At 36.2% G+C, this 23839-nt stretch overlaps 1 protein-coding gene across 7 annotated transcripts in view; it reads right to left on the bottom strand.

The window, feature by feature from the left end:
• Positions 1-23839, bottom strand: part of CEP290 (centrosomal protein 290) — a 92891-nt gene that overhangs the window by 6339 nt on the left and 62713 nt on the right. For 3 of the 7 annotated variants that reach the window (XM_058741841.1, XM_058741842.1, XM_058741844.1), the window contains 13 exons: positions 22218-22439; positions 21772-21894; positions 18062-18207; positions 17542-17697; positions 14749-14872; positions 13675-14298; positions 10377-10511; positions 8659-8745; positions 6806-6970; positions 5661-5783; positions 3785-3957; positions 1298-1439; positions 64-137 (listed from right to left, as the gene is read on the bottom strand). In XM_058741841.1, the coding sequence (XP_058597824.1) occupies positions 64-137; positions 1298-1439; positions 3785-3957; positions 5661-5783; positions 6806-6970; positions 8659-8745; positions 10377-10511; positions 13675-14298; positions 14749-14872; positions 17542-17697; positions 18062-18207; positions 21772-21894; positions 22218-22439 (2294 nt within the window). Of the gene's footprint in view, positions 1-63; positions 138-1293; positions 1440-3784; positions 3958-5660; positions 5784-6805; positions 6971-8658; positions 8746-10376; positions 10512-13674; positions 14299-14748; positions 14873-17541; positions 17698-18061; positions 18208-21771; positions 21895-22217; positions 22440-23839 lie in introns of all 7 variants that reach the window. The other 4 variants (XR_009265486.1, XM_058741845.1, XR_009265487.1 and 1 more) reach the window with 4 other exon arrangements.

Raw genomic sequence — 23839 nt, 5'->3', positions numbered from 1 at the left:
GCAAACCTGGTTATATCAAAAGATTTTTTTCTTAAATGGTAGTCATATGAACAGATAATGTACCTTAGAACTTGAAGCGCCCGTTGAAGGCTCTGCTCTGTCTCAGCACCTTCAGGAACATGTTTGAGAATCTCAATCTTTGGGCACAATAAAAAGAGCAAAGTTTGATATGGAACTAGAGTTTTAGAACGATACATATTTTCAGTAAAGCATCTTGAATGTGGGGTTTTCCAAAAGCACATATGAGCACTTATCTATGGTGTTCCATTCACTAATCATTCGAGAATTACTGAGTACTGCTTGCCCAGGCACTGAGGATATAATAATGTGCCAGAGGAAGGAAGGAATATCAAGAAGAATAACTCAGGGTAAGAGGATGGAGAGCCATGGAAGGTAGATGAAGGGCTAAGGAAGGTCTGAGGAGCCTCTGTTTTATCAGAGATCTAGGGGGCTATGAAAATATTTCGGTACAGAGGCAAACAAGTGCAAGATCCTAAAGCTTGAGTTTGGCCAATTCAAAGGACTCGAAGGTCAGTGTGAATGAGGGAAAGCAAAGATGAGGCTAGAAAGGAAACCAGATGCCGGACCACATAGGTCCTTATAGGCTATGCAGAGTACTTTAGAATTTTATTCTGCGGTAATGGGGAACCACCAGAAGACTCTGAGGACAGGGTGCTAGGATTTTCTTTATACTTAAACGGCTGACCCTTCAGCCATGTGGAGAAGAGATCAGGAATAGGGACAAAGCGAAACAAGGCAAGAGTGGAAGCAGGGAGGCCAGTTAGGAAATTGTAACAGTTCACATGTGAGAGAATAGCTTAGACTGACAGTGTTGGAGGTGTGGAGACGTCAAATTTGAGATCTATTTTGAAAATGAGCTGATGTTATTTAATGAAAAAGATGGGGTGCGAAAGAAGGAATTGATAATCTAAGGTTTTTGGCTTAAACAAATGGTTGAATGGTGGTGCCATTCACTTAAGAGGGGCCTTCTAGGGGAGGAATTGAGTTCCATTAAAAAAAATTTTTTTTAAATGCTTATTTTTGAGAGAGCTTGAGCAGGCGAGGGGCAGGGAGAAGGGGGAACAGAGGATCTGAAGCCGGGCTCTGCGCCGACAGCAGAAGCTCCATGCAGGGCTTGAATTCACGAACTGCAAGACCATGACCTGAGGTGAAGTCAGGCACTTAACCAACTGAGCCACCCAGCTGCCCCAAGAGTTCATTTTTATATACATAAGATAATGCCAAGAAGTGGCTTGAGATGAAATGCATTATTTTCTCGGAAAGAAAAATTACTTGCTTGTTGCTCCAGGTCTTCAGTGTATTTCTTAGCTTTTTGTTCCCTCTCTGTTGCTTGTTTTACAAGCTGTTTAAGATCAGTAAGGTTTTGCGTTTTTTTGGCAATGTCAGTTTCCAGTTCTTTCAGCTTGGTTTCATACATTCTAAAAGTAAAGAAAAAATAGTGTAGACATGGAAATAATTCATTGATTTAAAAGCCAGTTCAAGTCATTGCACTAAAAATAACAGAGTATCTTACCCTGCTTCTTCTATTCAAATCTTTTACTGCTGCATATTTACTTAGCATTAGGTGACAACAAGGGATAAGTACCCCTAATTAACAAGCCAATTAAAATAGAGGATTTTGGTGTTTCCCAAGGTTATAAACAAGGATGGAGCCTGTTTGATCACTAGCAAAAAGATTACAATTAGTTTTTTTTTTTTTTCAGTGACAAACCAAAAAATAGTGCAATTCATCAGATTATCAAATTCGGTATTACAGGGTAGTCTCAGAAATAAAGATCACAAACTAAGCAGTTCATACATACATTATGTATACCTGCATAGAAGCATACAAAAAAAGGTACCCAGGTAGAGCAAAACCAAAAGGACACTATTGGGAGAGGAAAAATATGCAAAAGCATGGGTGAGAAAATGGTACATGACAATCTGAATAGATCTGTAACCTTTAAAGAAATGACCAATGATTTAAAAAAAATCTAGACTCCAAAAGGAAATTTTAAAACATTGAGCCAAAATGATTTTAAAAACATATACCACCTTAAAGGGAGACAATGCTTATAATATTCAAAGTTTCCCACAGAAAAGAAAAAGAATGCTTTGGCAACAAAATCAGGTAAGGACATTACAAGGAACAGAAATTATTATTTCAATACATTCAAATGGTTTTGTTTTTGTTTTTTACATTTATTTATTTTTGAGAGACAGAGCACAAGTTGGGAGGGGCAGAGAGAACGAGACACAGAATCCGAAGCAAGCTCCAGGCTCTGAGCTGTCAGCCCAGAGCCCGACGCGGGGCTTGAACTCACTAACAGTGAGATCATGACCTGAGCCAAAGTCAGACGCTTAACCGACTGAGCCACCCAGGCGCCCCTCAAATAGTTTTTGATAAATCTGAGAAACCGTGATCAGAAAGGAGTGTTCTTAACCTGACAGACTCCACTGAAGGGATGAAATACCAGAAGCTTACTCCTTCACTTCATTCGATTCTCTGCTCAAGTGCCACCCAATCTTCTCTGATCACCCCATATATAATAGCTGCAGCATCACCCGGCCTGTCTTAGCAGTCAATATAAGGACTGATGACAACAGATGTCATTGGTCTGTTGAGTAAATAGAACATCTATGAAGACTGCAGCATGGGAGAGATCTAATGTGTCAAGGGTCCCAGAAGAGATCTCTAAACACTTCACTGAGGTGGGTGTATAATCCCAGCTGCAGATCTTAACAAGTTTTGTTTTTTTTTCTTTTGAGTTTAGGGAGGTTCTTGAGGTCAAGGATCAGACAGGATTAGCCTTCACTCTGTCAAGTGGATTCTACATAATTTACATAACTTTTTCAGGAGTTTACTGAAGGCCTTACCCAGTGCTCAGTTACCTGTACAGTGCACAGATTAAAAACACACAAATTATGTATAAGGCAAAGTCCTCTTCAATTATGGTTAAATATCACCCCTCTCAAATGCTTATAAACCCTTTTCACATTAATAATCTTTTCTGTAGCTTCACAGAGCCCTTTTCAGAAAAGGAAAGACAGACGACCATCTCTATAGATCAAAAAAACAACAAAACTTGAACTCACAGAAGAGATGTAATTTATTTAAGGCCACAGTGAGAATTAGGTATTCCAAAGTCATGGAAACCACCTGGTTCCACAGGAACCAGACAAAGTCGGCCTTTTAGAGATACATCTAACGTGAAGCAGAGTGTGTGGCATGTAGTATGTACTGAGTATATTATCTGCTTAAAAAATCTCAAAGTAACTCAAAATCCCTTCTGAGTCTACGTGTGATTGTAGAAGGAAATAAAGGACCAACCAAGAAGTCTACTGGATAGAGTCGGTGGTTGAGCACCTCAGCTGGGGTCCAAGCAGACAAAAGAGACCCCTTTTCCCTGATACCTATCACACATTATTTCCTTTTACCCCCTCGCACTAGCCTTCTCACAGAGTTAAGAGAGAACTGGGAAGCAGGATTCTGAGCGCTCTCAGTACTGTGTTAGGAACCAAGGACCCAGCTCCAACACCCTCAGCCCAGCCCCAGCCCCGGTGTGTCCATATCCTGCCACCCACATTCATTAAATGTTTGAAGGAAGAAACAAACACTTTTTTTTTCTGTCCTAGCACTGCCAAAAGTATCCTATTAAAGCAAACAACCAAATAGTTCATCAGGAAAGAACTAAATCAGAGCAGTGTCCTATTCTTTTGAAACAATAAAGGCAGCATTGGAACTGATTAAACTTTGTGCAAATGATAAATTATTTGTTCCTACCTTGTAACAACAATTGATTTCCAGCTCTTGCTGTCAGCACCTTCAAGCTGTGGACCTCTACTTTCTGCCAACTGTAATCTCTTGCCAGTCTCTTCTAGTTGAACTGTCATCTTCTCATTTAATATCTCTAAATTATTCTTAGCTATCCGCAATTTCTCTGCAGCTTCAGTCTCCTATCATTAAAGGCTAATTAGTACATGATGACAAAACAATACTGTTCTCATAGATACAATATATTCAAAATTACCACCACAAATTAGAAAACAATGGGGCGCCTGGGTGGCGCAGTCGGTTAAGCGTCCGACTTCAGCCAGGTCACGATCTCGCGGTCCGTGAGTTCGAGCCCCGCGTCAGGCTCTGGGCTGATGGCTCGGAGCCTGGAGCCTGTTTCCGATTCTGTGTCTCCCTCTCTCTCTGCCCCTACCCCGTTCGTGCTCTGTCTCTCTCTGTCCCAAAAATAAATTAAAAAAGCGTTGAAAAAAAAAAAAAGAAAAAGAAAAAGAAAACAAAAGTAACCTGGAGCTCTAAACGCTGATTAAAATTCTAATAAAAATCCAATGTTTCCTTTACTCTAAAACAGCAGTATGATCATAATAATTAGAACAGATGATGTAAACCAGGTTAGAAAAATACATTTGTGGGCACATGGGGTAGCTCAGTCACTTAAGCGTCCAACTCTTGATTTTGGCTCAGGTCACGAGCTCACGATTTGTTAAGATCGAGCCCCACTTTCAGTGCAAAGCCTGCTTGTGATTCTCTCTCCCTCTCTCTTTCTGCCCCTCCCGCACTCATGCACCCGTACTCTTTCTCACAATAAATAAACATTAAAAAAATACATTTGCAAGTATTTTACTCTAGCGGTTGCTTTAAGTTTGTCATTTTTGGTGTGTCTGTGTGGCTCAGTCAGTTAAGCATCGACTTTGGCTCAGGTCATGATCTCGTGTTTTGTGAGTTGAGCCCCAAATCAGGCTCTGGGCTGATGGCTCAGAGCCTGGACCTGCTTCAGATTCTGTGTCTCCCTCGCTCTTGGCTCCTCCCCCACTTGTGCTTTCTCTCTCTCTCTCTCTCAAAATAAAACAAAAAACATTTAAAAAATTAAAAACAGTAAATTTGTTGTTTTGTTTGGTTACTTTACATTTGTCATAGTATTTATAGAATAATGGGATAATGTGTTAACACACTTAAAAGAGGTTTTGTTTTGACGACTATTTGAGAGACCTAGCTATGAGCACAAACTATGTGTAAGTACCATAAATTATTTCCACTAGTAAACATCCATGCAAAGCACACTACCACTATGGCCTCACAATATATTCAGATACTGTTGTAACCAGTTTAAAAATCTCAATTTCAGTTTATTCACTGAATCATCCATATAAATAATAACACCTAGTTGTCTGGGGCAAGGAATATATTTCACGACTTAAATAGAAATAGAAAGGGATCTTACTATTTAACATAACCGTTTCATATATTCCTTACTCTATACCAATCATTGTTCTAGGCCATGTACACAAATATTAACTCACTTAAGTCCCACAGCAGCTCTGTGAAAGAGATATTTATGATTCCCAACTTCATAGACGAGGAAATTGAGCATTAGAGGGGGGCTGGTAGCTTGTCCTTGTTTCCACAGCCAGTTAGTAATAGAGCTAGGATTTGACTCCCAGACATGTGGCTTCTACATTATACTGTTTCTTAATTTTTGTATTTTCAATGTTCCTCATAGTGAAAGGATGGCAGCCAAAAAGATACAATTCCTAAGTCTCTGAATATCTACTTTGAATAGACATTCTCATCAAATTTTTCATTCACTTTTTCAAAGATATATTACTTAAGATAAAAAAGTAATTATAATCAGTAAAGAAAGTCATACTTTTTTAAGTTCTTTACGAAGTCTTTCATTTTCCGCAACAATCTTCTCTGTGCCTTTGGTCTTGGATTCATAGTGCATGCTCAACTGACGTCCAAGATGAACTTTAAGTTTTTCTAATTCAGCCTAGTAAAAGATAAATTATACATTATCGGAACAAGGAAATAAAAGACGATCCTATAAACTCGTAAAACTTAATCCATAACAGTTTTAGAGATTATTTTTGATAGAATTAAAGTTTTCCCTTTCATACTGGTCATCTAGAGCAGAGGTTCCCAACCTTGGCTACACATTAGAATGAGCTGATGACTTAAAATCACAACACCTATGGTAGGACCCACCCCAAAAGAATCTAATCAATGTCAGGCTTGGGGGCTTAGGCACCTGCATATTTGAAAATAGACACTAGTGAGTGAGAATGCCAGAGTGAGAACCATTGGTCTTGAAATAATAAAATGCCCAAGTGGAGCTACTCTAATTTCTCTTGGCCTTGTCTCCGACAGGTTTTTCTGTATATGTAAAACAGTTACTGCATCTCTTAAAACCGTTTTAAATAGCAGGAATATATTTAAAAATTTTCTTTAAAACATGGAAATTATGTTGGGGTACCTGAGTGGCTCAGTCAGCTGGGCGTCTGACTTCGGCTCAGGTCATGATCTCGGGGTCTGTGAGTTCAAGCCCCGCGTTGGGCTCTGGGCTGACAGCTCAGAGCCTGGAGCCTGCTTTGGATTCTGGGTCTTCCTCCCTCTCAGTCCCTCTCCTGCTCTCTCTCCCCGCCCCCCTCCCCCCACCCCCCAAGAATGGATAAACATTTAAAAAATTTAAAAGAAAATGGAAATTATAATGGTGAAAACATTCCATGCAAATTATCACATTGAGAAACTTAACAGAAGACCATGGTGGAAGGGAAGTAAAAAAACAGTTACAGAGAGGGAGGGAGGCAAACCATAAGAGACTCTTAAATACAGAGAACAAACTGTTGATGGGAGGGGGAAGAGGGGGAGAGGGGAAAATGGGTGATGAGCACTGAGGAAGGCACTTGTGGGGATAAGCACTGGGTGTTGTGTAAGCGATGAATCATGGGAATCTACCACAAAACAAGAGCACACTGTATACGCTGTATTTTAGCCAACTTCACAATATATTACCTTCAACTTTTCATTTTCCAGCTCAATATTAGCCATTTTTTCACTGGTCAGTACTCCTGATGCTTTTTTCAACTGTTCATTTTCCCTTTGGACTTTTTCAACTACTTTTTTCATTAAACCAATGGTTTTTTCTAGTTCTGGAATTGTCTTTCCACTTCTACCAGCCTACAAAAGAATAAATTAACTTTTTATTCAATCAAATATCTGAAAGAGTATGATTTCAAACACCAACAACATAACACACTCATTATTACATTCGTTTCTGATTCCTAACATTTGAAGCCAAAACTTGTATTCAATTTATCATTACAATAACCCTATGCAATAGGAATTATAATTCTTACTTTACATACAAGCAAATCAAGACTCAGAGAATTTGATATTCCTAGTCATGTAGCTAATGAGTAACAGCTTAAATACTCTAAATTTGAAGTCTGTTCCAAATGAATAAAGCTAAGAACCTAAATACTCGATTTAGCTAATGTTCTTTCCAGTATACCAGAATTCTTTTTACATGGGGAAAAAAAAAAAAAACAAACCCACAAAAGAAGAGTTGTGTCATTAAAGAGCTCATGAGTTACCAAATTTGAATTGCAGAATAGAGGTGATTTTCTAACAATGGCCATGATTAAGAAATTCAGTTTCTGTCCAGTATAAATACAAGAGACATCTGCAATTAAAAAAACCTAGTGTAGAGTTATCAACAGAGATAGGTCACCAATTAGGAAGTTCAACTGCTTATGCTTTAAAATAAAATAGTTCAATAGTTGAGTAAAATAATCTGCTTATTGTTTTTGCATTTTAGTCAGTATTCACACTATATAATGAATAACCTTATAATACATAATTTTAATACATACTATCATAATTAAAAATCAAATTAACCCATTTAAAAAAATTATTAATGTTTGTTTACTTTTGGGAAGAGAGAGAGAGAGAGAGAGAGAGAGAGAGAGAGAGAGAGAGCGCGAGCATGAGCAGGGGAGGGGCAGATAGAGAGGGAGACACAGAATCTGAAGCAGGCTCCAGGCTCTGAGCTGTCAGCACAGAGCCCGACAGGGGGCTCAAACTCATAAATTGTGAGATCATGGCCTGAGTGGAAGTCGGATTCTTAACCAACTGAGCCACCCAGGTACCCCCAGGTTTTTATTTATGAAATGAATGTTGCTGTCAAGCTAGATATTTGTTCTGAATACTTTTTTCTAATAACAACTCAGTATTTTCACCAAATCTGTCACATATTTAATGTTATTACTTGAATAAGTTTTTAAATTGATTGCTTCTATCTGTGCCCCTTGCTAACATGAAAACAACAGGGGTTTAAATCTTTGGCCTGGGCCTCAAAAACAGCATTTATTCATTGTAAAAAATGAATACAAAATAACATTAGAAGAAAAACATAAGAATAAAAAAACCTAGGAAACATTTACAGAGAATTATACTAAGAAGTTGCCATGGAAATCATAAAACAAATAGTCACAAAATGTTAGAATTGGACCAAGGAGCAGTGAGTAGTTACCTTAATGAACAGAAGGAAGATTCCTAGAAGTTAAAGGTTTTCAAGGTGTGAAGGGAAATGCAATGAAAAAAGATGATGTGGTGTCCAGTTGAAATAAAATGCTTGTTATATGTGGCATGTTACAGCTTGTTAATGTTAAAATACATTAATTTGAAACACAAAGAAAAGCTTAATGATGTTTTACATTGCAGATCTGCAGAATAAAAACCAAGACTACAGGTAAGTAAAGGTATATCACTACTGTTTTGATGTATCCAGACTTTTTTTGTTTTTCATTTCCAGCTTATCACTGCTGAAATCAACACAAACATATGGCATATTCTCACACACTCACCCCTCTAACATGGCCAAGTTTCCGCTCAACTTCTGCTTTTTCTTTCTTAAGAAATTCACACATTTCCTTCAAATCTCTTACTTGATTCTGAAAGATTAAAGCAAACACATAACAGTTTAACATAGCTATAGCCACTGAAAAGGAAAGGAAAACAATTCATTTGAACTATCAATTTCTTCAACTATATAGCCTAATTGAACAAGGTCTCTACAGCAATAAGGACTTTGAACTAAGACATATATTTAAGGACAGTGATACAAGAATATTTTATATGTAAATTTCAAGAAATATTTTCCACATTACTGCCTTTATATAAATGTAGTTTATTTTTTGTAAATGTTTATTTATTCTGAGAGAGAGTGTATGTGCATGTGCATGTGCATGCAAGTGGAGGAGAGGCAGAGAGAAAGGGAGAGAAAGAATCCCAAGCAGGCTCCCCGTGGTCAGTGCAGAACCCACGCGGGGCTCAAACTCACAAACCGTGAGATCATGACCTGAGCCAAAATCAAGAGTAGGACACTTAACTGAGCCACCCAGGCACCCTTCCAGTTTTAGAACTCTGATTTTAACCACCCCATAAATGACATATATAGATCCTTATCCAGATGGTAGAGAGAAACAGCTGATCTAATAGTATGGGTTCTAATAATGTAAAAATAAGTGTTCTAGAAGCAGGACATAACTTAATTATATCATTACCAGTGGAATTAACAGACTGCTAATATTCCAGGTTAGAAAACAGAACTGAAACAATTAGCCAGCAAAAAGAAAAAGAGATTCCCATAAATAGGATGAGATTTGGAAAACCAAAGATGAACTTCTTATAAACATCAAAATTCCTAAAAGAGATAATTATCCTAATTTTTTAAGCTTAAAGACTTACTTAATTTTTTTAAAGAAATATCCTAATTAAGAGTGATAATTGTTTTTGAAATATACCAACCATCCACTTGGCCTCAGGACTTTGAACTTGCTATTTCTGTTGTCTGGAACTCTCTTTCCAGTATTTGTATGACCTACTTCCTAACCTCCTGCCCTAGCTCTCTGATAAAATATTTTATTAAGAAAGCCTTCTCCTTGGGGCGCGTGGGTGGCGCAGTCGGTTAAGCGTCCGACTTCAGCCAGGTCACGATCTCGCGGTCCGTGAGTTCGAGCCCCGCGTCAGGCTCTGGGCTGATGGCTCGGAGCCTGGAGCCTGTTTCCGATTCTGTGTCTCCCTCTCTCTCTGACCCTCCCCCGTTCATGCTCTGTCTCTCTCTGTCCCAAAAAATAAACAAAAAACGTTGAAAAAAAAAATTATAAAAAAAAAAGAAAGCCTTCTCCTATTACCCTAATTTAAATAGCAATTCCATACAGTCCCAACCAACCCTCCCCCCACCACACACACCTTTCACACCAACCATGCTTTTCTCCTTACCACTTAACATCAACTTAACATCAGCTGACATACTGCATATTACTTATTATCAGCCTTTCCCACTAGAATATAAATTCTATGTGTGCAAGAAATATTTTGATTGCTGTTTCCCAGCACCTAGAAGAGTACCTGACAACAAAGTAGGCTTTCAATAAATAATTGTTACATGAACAAATGTAGAAAACATACCACTACCATAATATTTTATGAATATGAGTTTCTGGCATCTTCATAAACAATACAAAGAGGGAGAAAAGGTTTCCAGGTATTAGATTTCTTAACTAAAGAACATTAAATTTACCTTTAATCTTGGCAAATCTTTATTTGCTTGTTCAAGCTGAAATTTTAGTTCAATATTTTCAGATGACAGCTTTAAGTTTTCCCTCTGAAGCTCTTGTTCTCTTTGACAGTGTTCATCTGACTCTATTCCTGAAGTCTTCAGGAAAATAAAGTTAGGAATATTTTTAAATTTTAGTAATAAAAGTTACATAGGACATATTGGATAAGAAAACCTAAAATGGTACACTTTCCCTCAAAAAATATGAAAAATTAGAGAACTCTAAAAAAAAAATGACCCTAAAGAAGTCAGAATATAAAAATTGCAGGAAAAAAGGTAATACAGTTTAATATAGAAAGCACAGTGAAGTATGTCTTAAAAACATCCACACGTATAATGTCTACATGTATATGCTCTTCTAAGACTAATTTGTGCTAATTTTTCCTGTCCAAAAGTAAAATGACTATTATTTGTTATGGTTTATATTATGCCCTAAATCCTACCCCACCCCAAAATTCATACGTTGAAGTCCTAATCCCAGTACCTCAGAATGTGACCTTGTTTGGATATAGGGCTTTTCCAGAGGTACTCAAGTTAGGGTCATTAGGGTTGGCCCTAACCCGGTATGAGTAGTGTTCTTATGAAAAAGGGAAATTTTGATACAGAGATATGCATAGAAAGAAGATAATGTAAAGAGGGCACAACTGGCCATCTACAAGCCAAGCAGAATGGCCTGGAATAGATTCTTCCCTCACAGGTTAAAGGAGTCATCAACCCTGCCAATACCTTGATTTTGGACTCATGGCTTCCAGAACTGTGAGAATAAATTTGTCAGGTCACCAAATCTGTGGTGCTTTGTTACAATAGCCCTAGCAAACTAACACACGAGCCTCCAAAAAGAAGTGCCTTAATTCTTTCCTCTTTCGGAAAGCTCTTCTTCGTTCCTTAAGTGCAAGTAATAACTTCCTCCTCTGATATCCAGTAACACTATATTGCATTTCTTTTGGCACGAATCTACCTTGGGCTATTATTTATGTTCATTCTTACTTCTCATTCTAAACTACAGGTCATTTGAAAGAGAAATATGTGCTTGATTTCCTTTTTTCTATAAAGGGGGTAGAAAACCACCCACCTCCTATGATTGTTATGAGCATCATATGAAACATTTTGTGCAAGTACTCAGCATAGCTTTAGTTTTTCCTCCCCCATCCCATTCTCTCTCTGTGGTTTGATGGGCTACCAAGTCAATAACTCCAAAGACATTATAGTTTAAAAAATGCAATGTTATACAAATATATCCATGGCTCTATAATAGCTTTTAAATTAGCAGTAGGTTAAATACTTCATATTCCGATATATTTACCCTTGGGTAATAAAAGCAAAAGAAATTAAAGACATTAAAACATAGAATATAGAAAAGTAAAGAAATTCTAGGCTATTTGATTCTGACCTGAGGGCGCAGAACCCTGGCAGAAACACTGCCTGTGTCCAACCTGACTTGTCTTTGTTCAAAGGAATGTGTGTGCATCTCTTTGTGTGCAAAAGACAGATATATTTGTTAATGTCTGGACCACAGGAATATGTCCTTGCTTATGCTCATTCTCTGTCAAATAACCCAAGTATCCATTCTGATTCTGCTACTATTAGGCTAACACTAGGCAAAGCATGCCACCTGCAAGGTCCTCAGTTTCTGCATCTTACAAATGAAGGCACAAGATGGGGTAATTTTTAAGGCCTCTTCAGACATGGAAATCTGTAATGAATGCCCTGTCCCTGAGCTCTTCTGTCACCCTCACTTCATCTCTTCTGTCTGTGGTAGCGATTTAACAAGTGATAAACACTTATGGGTACCACTGATTGACAGACATAATATTTGCTAATTATCAACCACAGAAGAGAGTAATTCTATCTGATGATCTCACATGAGGATTTTTTTTTTTAACACATTCTCCTAAAACATGGATGCAATTATGTAAGTACATACAGATCGTTTTTTCCCCACAATTCTCAAAAAACAAAAAGTATTAGTTGAAATCGTCCAATTTCTGGAAAACAAATTCTAATGAAACTCTGTATTGTGTAAAAGTAATATAAGTAAAATTCTTGCATAATGAATTTTATGAGATTTCCAATTCTTTTATGGAAGAGGAATCCTGTTGAAAGGAATACAGTGCTAGAAACCAAATTCTTAGTGGATGGGAGTTAAGAAACACAGTGGGAGCCTCAATTTTACAGTTACTTATTATCAAGGGAAAAAAGAGAAGCATTATGAACTTGGATAAAGATATGAAATAAGAAGTCACTTTCATCCATGTTTTCCTAACCTTTATTTTTATTTTTTTAAATGTTTATTTATTTTGAGAGAGTGGGGGAGGGGCAGAGAGAGAGGGAGAGAGAGAATCCCAAACAGGCTCCACACTATTAGTGTGGAGCCTGATGCAGGGCTCGATCCCATGAAACATGAGATCATGACCTAAGCAGAAATCAAGAGTCAGATGCTTAACCAACTGAGCCACCCAGGCACCCCCCCTCCCCATTTTCTCTTAAGATTTAAATGTTTGTTTTTATTGATGTGTTTAGGACTTAGGTGACTGGCATATCTAGGTGGAAAGGATGAGGGGAAAAAAAAAAGATATATTCTATTTGATTTCAAGTGGAGACAAACATGTCTTAGTCTGTACTGCATTGTAAACTGACCAAAAGCAGTGTGTACATGGAGACATCATCAACTGTGAAGTTAGACCTGTGTTTAGATCCTGGTTCTGCATCACTAGAGATGATACTCATGCTCCAAGCTTCCCATGTAAAACAGAAACAATACTCTGCAAATATGTGAAAATTATACCTCAGCATCGAGCCTAATACAACATAGACAGCAACACATGAAAACTCCCTTTATTCATTATAAAAAAGTATGTTATAAAATATGTGGCAAAAAGATGACCAAATAATGTCACACAGTATCCTAACACATTTTTACTGATACTATTCACTGTAATAAAAGTTTGTGATGAGATTTCAGAGCACCTTGAGTTAGAAATTTCTAAGGCAAAATGCACACCTCTAAAGAGCCTGGTTTTTGTTATCCTGTTACCTAACACTTTTTAAGTGAGTACTAAAATCAATAAAACAGTGAGTACTAAAATCAATAAGAAATGCATAACCATTAATTTTTATAGGAACTCGTCAATTAGAGCTTAATACACACTTCATGAATAGTTAATATTTTTTTACAAATCCTATGCAATTGATTTCCGTTTGCACCACATACTGTATACCACTTGCTATAAGAAACAAACACAGGACTGCCATGGACTCAAACCTGGGACACTTCATTTCTTGGCTGGACTGGTACATCGGTTTCAGAATTTGCCTGTGCTTCCTCCTCAGCACTCTCAGTCAGTGCAGCAGCAACTGTGGCACAATCACGGTCTTCTCCGGCAGATCCTTCTGGATCCAGGTGGTGGTCGTGACTCACATCTTCAGCTGTGTGTCCCTTTCCTTTCACATTCTTGCCTAGCTCATTCTCTTCCTTGTTTTCATGTTCCTGTTTATTATTTTCATGATAGCCTTGATTAATTTTCTCAATTTCAGGATCTGGTTCATTTTCAAAATTGGACTTAACATCTGCCATGGTACCATTAGTTGACCTAAACGGACTTGATTTATTTTTTGGTCTTGCCTCAGATTTATTTAACTCCGCAGAATCTACAATATCTTCTGTTGTGTGTCTTTCTTCATTACTGTAATGCCGTAGAATACTTTTAGGTACCTGATGATGTAAGTTGTTACTGGCATCTATTCCCTTCCCATTTTTAATTCTGAACACCATTATGGGTTTTTTTTTGTTCTTGTGGAAAGTGCTCTTTTTGTGATAAATATTATGGCTATATTTATTAACACTGGTAGCAAGGGTAGAAAGCGTAGTTGTGTCACATAACAGATTCTGCTTGAAGCAGAAGAAAGAGAAGAAACATGAAAAGAAGGAAAAAAAACCCAAAAATATACACACTATTGCTTTAAGGTAATATACAACAAACAATTCTACATTAATGATTTTTTTATAAAGGAAAACTAGAAATGTATCACACGTTTGAATGGAAACAATGCTGTATTTTTCTAATTTACTTAATTGTATGTTCTTGCCACAGCAAAACTCAAAATAATAACTTCTTTAAAATCTCTGGAATACAGTTTTATGCAAAGTCTAAGAATCTTAGGTCTACTTATGTAAGAAGGATTAAACAAGTTAATATACATCAGTACCTGGCAAAAATAAAAGTTGGATTTAGTACATTAATATTAATAAGAAGAAGCTTAAGGTTTTGGGCCAGATAAAGGTAAAAGTTTATATCACTTTTACTAAAAACAGAAAAATAAAAAGATGTACACTTACTGAAGGTCTAGAATATGCATCCTTTGAAAACTGTTTTTCTAAAACATGTAGTTTTTCTTGGAGGTATCTATTTTGTAAATGTAAATCTTCTATGACAGAATCTCGAGGAAGAGCTTGACGGGTCCTATGATAAAAAACAAGAGACTCTTTACTATTCAAACACCAACTTTCCACAGCTTTATTGTATTAAAATACAGAAAAGAAAATATATAATGTATTTGTTAACATTGTATTTATTTTAATTTCTATAAAACTTATAAATTTTATAAAAATTAGGACATGACTATTTAGATTATAGTCTAATTATATATATATTACATATATATATTATATATATAGTCTAATTATATAGTCTAATTACATATATATTATAGAGGATTCACTGTAGGGCTCTTTTGAATTATGAGTTAACAAGTGTATTTAGATTTATAGAAATACATTAACATCTTTAAAGAACATGCATCTATTTATATGGAATTGTGTAAGATGAATCAAAATACTATTTTTAAAACACTATATAATAATATCATGACATACTTCTCAAAAAGCTCAACAATATAAAAAAGGCTCTTAGTGGTGCCAGATAACAATCTGTTAGTCCAAGTCTCACATGTGTCGCCTAAGGCCCTTCATAATCTGGCCCCACTATACCTATTCAACCTAATTGTCCAGGAGTCCACCTTTAGTAAGGCAAAAAAATCTGCCCTTACCCAACATGAAAGTTTCACCCCTGCCACCATGTCTCTGCTAGGGTTCTGCTTTCTTGGAATGTCCTTCCTCCCTTTAATATCTAGATTCGATTCATAAAATTTAGAAATTCACAGTTGAACTGAGACAGAAGGCCAGTTCAATCTCTTCTATCAAATCTTCTCCAATTATTTCAGCCCATACAGGTTCACATTATTAGAAAAAACAAATTAAACCTCTAAAAGTATTAGGTTTCAAAACGAAAATATTTGATCCTGTGAAAACTGCAAAGGAGAAAAAAAGGGTTTAACATTGTTTTGAACACATGTTCAGATCAAGAAAAACAAAGAAGAGAAGGAGCCACTACTGGGATCAGACAGTAACTACAAAATAGATGTTGCAAGAAAGAATTCTTAATCACTTTTTTCTTCTCCATCAAGGAAAATTCTGAAGGATTTAAGAAACAATGACTTAGAAAAAAAGGGAATCGAATGTAGGCTAGAAACTCATGGGTACTTCTTTAAAGAAGTTCATATTACATTAATACAGACATGATCACAGGCATTAATAAAGAAGCACTAATGGTAATTTTTGAAGATCAATGGAGAGGAAAAACATATGATAAATTTAAGAACATGGAAACCAATGTGACAAATTTCATATTAAAAAAAAATTAAGAACAGTAAGTATCCCCATGTCCAAATATAACAGGCAGGTACCACACTTAGAAAATAATCATTAATATGATTCTGGGCTGCTTGTAAGTACTTAGAAGAAGAAGTAACAAATTTTGTAAAACTAATCTAAGTTCATCTAAGAAGAAATGAATAAAGCAGAAAATTACAGTTTTGGGTGTTAAGACATGATTTTATCAGAAGACATAGCTTGGAAAGAGATGATGAAACCAATTTCAAAAGCTTTGCTAAAGAAATGACACTGGGGGCAGGGAGGGGGTCTGGTTCTAGGTAGAGTGGAGTAAACACACCCAATCTTGTCTCTCCCAAATGCATGGAACAGCTATTTGAGAACTCTGAAAAGTAAATATTTTACAGAGTGGGACAGTATACCAGAATCTGAAGTCGCAGCAAACAGCAGCAATTTACCTTTCCATTGCTTCTAGTGTGTCTTGGGCTGAACACAACACTGCTTGAAACCTGAAGGTGAGTGTTAGCACTGAGGGAGGAAGCTCCAGGGAAGCCTTAGAGTTCTAGCTCCAGCAAGGAGAGAGGGCACTTATGATACTCTCCAAGACAAAATCTCACCCCCCCAATATTTTTTTGTTCTCTCTGTTCTCTCGTACTCCAACCCTCAAGCAATCCCATGTTACTGGTGGCATAGGCTGCATGGGAACCCACAGGAGTCAAAATATTTAGGAAATTGGTAGAGTTGTGATTACTAAAGGGGTAGACGGGAAGTAGCCCCCTCCCTCCCCATTCCCCTTTCTGCCCTCCTATTGCTTGGCTCCAGACATACACAAAATTGCTAAAGTAAACAGTAGAACAGGGTAACCAGAGCCCCAGATTTCATCTGAAATACGAAAAGCGGGAGCCCTGGGGAAACAGACAGTGTCAGGGAGATGGCAGAAAGGGAGGAACTCAAGAAAGGGATCCTATAATGTCGTTCATGAACTTCTGGCCTCAACGTTGAGCTGTGTGTGTATGAATCTGATCTTACAGTAGCAACGACTCACAGAACTGAACTAATGGATGGAAGGCAGCCCGTATACCAGACTTCCAACAGGGAGGTGCACAGGCAGGACAGAACCAAAGAGACTATAAAGGCTTTGAAAACAAAATTGATGTTAGAACCACAGCCCAAAGAAAGCAGGTGGGAACTCGGGGCCTGAACCTATCCAAGACTGCCTGCCTGTGAAAACAAAAATACTACATTTTCCATTTAACCAAGATCCAAAGTTTCACAACATGATATTCAGAAGTTCAAGAATACAATCCAAATTACGTGGCATACAAAGAACCTATCTTAATTCCCACGGGAAAAGAGAACAGAACCCAAGCCTAAATAATACACATTCATTACATCAGTTTTTTTGGGTCAGCCAGTATTTCTTCATTGTAATAGGTCCCACATTTTCACATAACAGCTTACCTCATATATGATATGTCATTTTCTAAGTCAAGATTTCTCTTTTTCAATTCTTCCAACTCTTTTTCTGACTCCAAAGCTCGCACTCCCATAACCTGATCAACAGTAATGCCAGTTGTTTTTAGTTTCCTCTGCAAAGTAAGTTTCTCTTTGTCAGCCCTGTGGGATTCAATATAGCATCATGAAAATATAAAATTCACTGTTTTACTTGTTCAATTTATTAAACTGAAGCTTACTACTAATTAAACAACATCATAAAAAAAACCCAAAAACTAGATCTTGCTGTATTTGCTATGAGCTAACATTTCAAAATTGTAGGAAACTCCATTTACAAATTGTTAAAATAATTTTAAACACATTTTAAAGAAAATAAAGTGAATCACAGATAATAAATCATAATTAAAACTATGAAATTTCTCAAATATAACATCAAATATGTACTATCAAATACAATAAAACTATGTAACTTCCAGATCAATTAAAGACTTCACAAATAATTAACTAGGGTTAAATTTAAACTCACTTGGCAAAAAGATCCTTCAAAGTATTCAACTGCTTTGTTAGAATATACACTTCCCCCTCTTTTTCTTTTAACTTGTTTCTAATTCCTTCTATTTTGGTTTGCCATTTTTTACCTTCTTCCCACCTAATTAATTCTTCTTTGGCACTCTGTAAACAATAACGAGGGAGAAAATTACCAATATTTTAATTTCAGGATTTATTAATTACAATTTACTGGAACAATGGTAAACCAATACCTCCTAGGGAATATGTGAATACATTCATTTTGCTATATAATGTCTAGAATCTTTAGACATGCCAAGCTACTAACAAAAATGCCCTTCAGTTTAAAGGTTCTGTATTCTATTATTGATGGTAAAATTCTAGGGAACAGTTTGGATTAATGTCAACAGACTTAAAAGTCTTTAAGTAAAGATTCTAATAAAGATGATCATGACCAACGTAAGCTTCTAACAAAAATATGTATGTACAAATGACCAACCCAATTTTGACCAAAATAGCAATCTCCTAGCATCACAGCCTCTTCAAATCTTATCCAACAGATGGTTATATACTGCTAATCATCTGCCATACCACTCTCGGCATTAAGTGTAGAAGCACTCTCTGATCAGAGAAAAATCAGAGAAAAAGCATTATAGTCTAATTTATGTTGGTTGGATAGATCAGGGAAGGGGAGCAAAGTACAGAAAAAAAGCAAGAAAAAAAAATATTTTGTAGTATGATAGCTGCTGGTAAGTGCTGAGCACGGAAGAGAAATAGTTAATGGCATTAGTAATGCCACTGAATACATTTCCATCAGTTTGCACTTGTAGCTCTGAATTCACCTTAATGCTATAAGTCTATTTCCTTATGTTTTCTAGTGTAGTATGCCAGAGCATCTTCATGTTGAAACATGACAGATGTAGAAACATATTATTTTTGTGAATTATTTTGTTTCTCCTTTATATTTCAATTAGGACATTTATAATAATATTTAAAAAAAAAATTTTTGTGTGTTTATTCATTTTTGAAAGACAGAGAGAGACAGAGCACAAGCAGGGGTGGGGCAGAGAGAGAGGGGGACACAGACTCTGAAGCAGCTCCAAGCTCCGAGCTGTCAGCACAGAGCCCGACACAGGGCTCGAACTCACGAACCATGAGATCATGACCTGAGCCGAAGTCAGACGCTTACCCGACTGAGCCACCCAGGCGCCCCTATAATGATATTTTTGAAATTACACATGTAGGTAATTTCTATTAACCATAAATTTCATGTGGATATTATAAAAAACTGTTTATTACAAAAGGCAATGTCAGGGCTGAAAGAGTTAAAAGCCATAGTTTAAAGTCAAATGCCCATCTAAGATACATTGCCCTATCAAAACTATCTTCTTTGATACTGGCCAATTTTTTACCTTATTTATTTAATTCAGTTAGCAACTATCCTTTAAAAAAACATAAAAACTTCGGTAAATGTTTAATAATTATTTTTTTCTGAAATATATACAAGAAATTTTGTGTACTTCCAGGAATGTAAATATTAGCTTGGGCATAATGGTATATAAATAAATAATTCTGCAGCATGGAATTGGGCATTTACCCTCTGATACCAGCCTCTGAAGTAAGACTGAGGGAAACAAGGCTGGAATTATTTAAAAATGAACCACAAGAAAAAAATAACAAAGGCAAACATCACCACAGATCTGTTCTTGACTGGGGGAGAAGAGAAGATGCAGGGAGAAGTTCTTTTCTCATGGTTTGTGTACCAAGAGCCACTTAGGATGGGTTTCAGAATAATGTGACTGCATTTAAAATTTTTCATTCATTTAACAAATACTGAGTATCTAATACATGCTAGGGACTAGGGACTGTTGTAGGTGGTGGTTATACAACAATAAACAGGTAGAATTCCTGCCATTAAAGCTTATAGTCCAAAAGATAAACACATAGGTAAATCTCTAGTATGTCAGATAATAATAAATGCTATGGAGAAAAGTATAACAGCATAAAAAACACAGGAATGTAAGGCATGGGGGTGCGTTGACAGAGAAAAATGTACAGAAATTTCAGCATGAAATCATTGAGTATAAAAACATCCATAAATTAGAAACGCCCAATACTGTGGAATTTGAAATAATACTCTTGCTAGATTCCTGGATAGAAAATTTAATATTAGTGTTGCTCTATGTGTTGTCCTCTTTTTCTAATTAGTAATAATATAATATCATACAGTGGTATGGACTTGATGGCTTACAAAAGACTTGCACATATTGTCTCATTTGACTGCCAAAATAATCTTGGGAAATTGGCAATGCAAATAGTATCATTTCTATTTTAAGGAGAAATAAACTGAAACAGAGATTAGGAGTCTAGGCAAAGTCACAAGGCTTTCTGACAGGAATCAGGTTAGGAACTGGTATCTGAGGATTAGACCTTCGTTCAAGTGGGGAGGCAGCAAAAAAAAGCAAACTGTAAGAATAAGGACATTTTTATCTTGCAATTTTTACCAGAAAAGCTTCAGACAGCAAGTATTGTGGTTCAATGTATATAAATGAAAATATTTTAATAAAAATTATACTAACACTGGTGAATTTTCATAGGACAAAAATTTTTTGGAATATACTCTATTAAGACATTTTAATCCCATTACTATTTTCTATTCAGTGGCTTAATTTTCTTTTTTATGTCCATGTTATTGAAATTATTTTATAGATATTGAATATTTTCTGCACAAATTTTACAATAAAAATTTTTCCTAACCTTAGCTTCTCCAGGCTACTACTAACACCAATATTTCTCAGGTCTCTATTGATATTTTCAGTGCTACTAAGTCTTCATTTTATTATTTGTAACAAATTTAATTATATGCACTTTAGCCAATTGAAGGGATTTGGAGGATTGATAATTTCTATCAGTAATATTTATTACAAAATAGTTGACTAGTTAACCTGTTAGAAAATTTTAAGCAACTTTTCTCACATTACAGAATCAATTTATGAGTGGTTTCGTTATTGATTACTACCAATACTGAATTCCAAATCACTTTGTTTACCCTGAACTAACAGTCCATTCTACTGGATGATAAAAAGGACACATTTGGGTCAAGGTAGTAGACTAAAAACACCCAACTTTCTTTCCCAAAGGTCAAAAGCACCTACCTGCATAAACAACTATATTGGGGAAAAGCTGGATATGTAAGGTGTGAGGGGATTTTAGAGGTACTTTGTCAGGAAGAGGACATAACGATGTTGTAGTCACTTCTGAGCGGGAATTACATTATAGGGGCACCATCATGGCTCAGTTGGTTAGTGCCTGAATCTTGATTTTGGTTCAGGTCATGATCTAGGGTCACTAAATTTCTAAAGGACAGAAACTCATCTTAGACTTCTCTATATTATTTATATTACGTGTTAGGTCCTCAAATTAATACAGTATTTTTGAGAGAGAGAGAGAGAGAGAGAGAGAGAGAGCGTGCGCACGCACAAGCCGGGGAGAGGGGCAGGCAGAGGGAGGGAGAGACAGAATCTGAAGCAGGCTCCAAGCGCATGGAGCCAAATTAGGGCTCAATCCCATGACCCTGGGATCATGACCTGAGCCAAAATCAAGAGTTAGACTCTCAACCAAATGAGCAGCCCAGGAGCCTCTAGCATATATTACCTATTCATCAATTCTATAATTTAAGTTAGGCTATCATTACGTTAAACATATTAATCAGTATGTTTCTTCACATACCTTTTCTTTCATAGGCTTCATTTCTGCCTCATCCACCTTTCTTTCCAGTTGGCTTTCTAGCTTTTTAATTTTCTTTTGGAGTTCTTCAATTAAACTTTGTTTATTATCTAACAGAGATTTTCCCTAAAATATAAGATGTATTTTTACATTTTAGAAGTAAAAAAGTACCAAACAAAATACACAATAAATAGTCCAATTATAGAAACTTTTGAGGCTATAGCTAACCACATTTTCTAAATGCACTACTGACGCACTATGGATGCTTCTGCATTTTAAAGATAGGCTACTCTAAAACAACAAATACAACAGAGGTCACTGAAGGAATTAGCCACATTAATCAAAGTGATCTGAAAGTTGTTTCAGCAAATAGGTGAAATTAAAAAGTGGGAATAAACTACCTACATATTTTAAATAAAAGACATTACCACAATTAGACATAAAATTACCTGTAATCCACTGGTCAGTCTTTTAATTTGCCTTTTCAGTTCATCATTCTCTTGATCAATTCCATCTTTCTCTCTAAGCATTTTATTATAAGCTTTTTGTTTTTTTTGCAGTTCATTGGTTAAGTCATTCAAATTATCAGTTAATGAGTTTTCTCTGTTTTTACTTGTTTTAAGAGCTTCTTTCAACTTTAAAAGATTTTCACTTAAGTCTTCAATTTGTGACTAAAACAAAGAGAGGTTTAATTCATGAATCTTCATCAAGTATCAACAATAAAATATAATACATCTATTACTTATTAAAAAGAAAGTGGATCTAAATTTTTATTGAAACAAATTATTTTTAATAATACTTATTAAAAAAGGTTTAGTTAATGCTTATAAAATTAAAACTTACTAAAAGTAAAGTTTCAATCTGAATTTTTAAGGTCGCAGGGAAAAAAACCCCACTAACTACATGTATTTTTCTGTCTTCGTTTCAAATGAACCAAGTCTCTTTTGAGAAAAACAAAACATGAAGAAACAGTCTAAGGCAATTCAGCTTCAGCAAACACCCAGAAACAAAATTTTATCAAATAAGCAAAGGTTTTATTACGGTGGAACTGATTTAAAGGAACAAGGACATATGAATGTACATGGCATTTAAAATGCCAGTATAAAACAAAATCTCTAACTTGTAGTACTAACCCACTTTGTAAAGACAGGACATAAAAGGGTAACTTGCAGTGCTTGACAGTATGTTGAAGCCACCCACTATACAGGAGTTCCCAGCTGTCCCATACAGTAACAACGATAAAAATACTGGTACTTAGTAGGTTTTGTTGGATAAACTACTACAGGTCAAAATTATTACCAATAACACTAACAAGAAATTTAGCACTATTATAATACAGTTAGAAGAAACATACACTGTCCAGGAGAAGTCAGAAAAGGCTTCAAGAAAAAGGACTTTAAGACTGTTAAGGATTCAGAGAAGATGACATTTCAGGCAAAGAGGTATTGAGGAAGAAATCAACAAAGGGGTATTCCTGTTTATATATTTATTTACTTAATGGGTTTTTACTGTCAACTATACTGATAATCTTGATAGGTACAATGAGAGATTCATTGTACCTATATGTACTCATTGTACATATAGGTACAATGAGAGAGAAGGACGCCTGTCTGGCTCAGTCAGAAGAGCATGTGACTCTTGATGGTGATCTTGGTCCTGAGGTTTTTTTAAAAAATTTTTACTGTTTACTTATTTTTGAGAGAGAGCGAATGCAAGCAGGGGAGGGCAGAGAGGGAGGGAGACACAGAATCTGAAGTAGGCTCCAGGCTCTGAGATGTTGCACCGAGCCTGACCTGGGGCCTGAACTCATGAACTGTGAGATCGTGACCTGAGCCAAAGTCAGACACTTAACTGACTGAGCCACCCAGGTGCCCCTCAGGGTTGTGAGTTTGAGCCCCATGATAGGTAGAGAGATTACTAAAGAAATAAACTTAAAAACAAAGCAAAACAAAAACACCTAAGTAAAATCCAGTCCCTACACAATTTAATGGTGGTGAAGAGCACACACAAGTAAGTCAAGAGTAAATCAAAATTACAAACAAAATAAAACACAATTTTTATATTTTTCACG

The sequence above is a fragment of the Neofelis nebulosa genome, chromosome 8, assembly GCF_028018385.1.
Source record: "Neofelis nebulosa isolate mNeoNeb1 chromosome 8, mNeoNeb1.pri, whole genome shotgun sequence".
NCBI classification, from domain to species: domain Eukaryota; kingdom Metazoa; phylum Chordata; class Mammalia; order Carnivora; family Felidae; genus Neofelis; species Neofelis nebulosa.
Note: the sequence above shows the minus strand (reverse complement) of the source record. Positions and strands in the feature narration are given on the sequence as shown.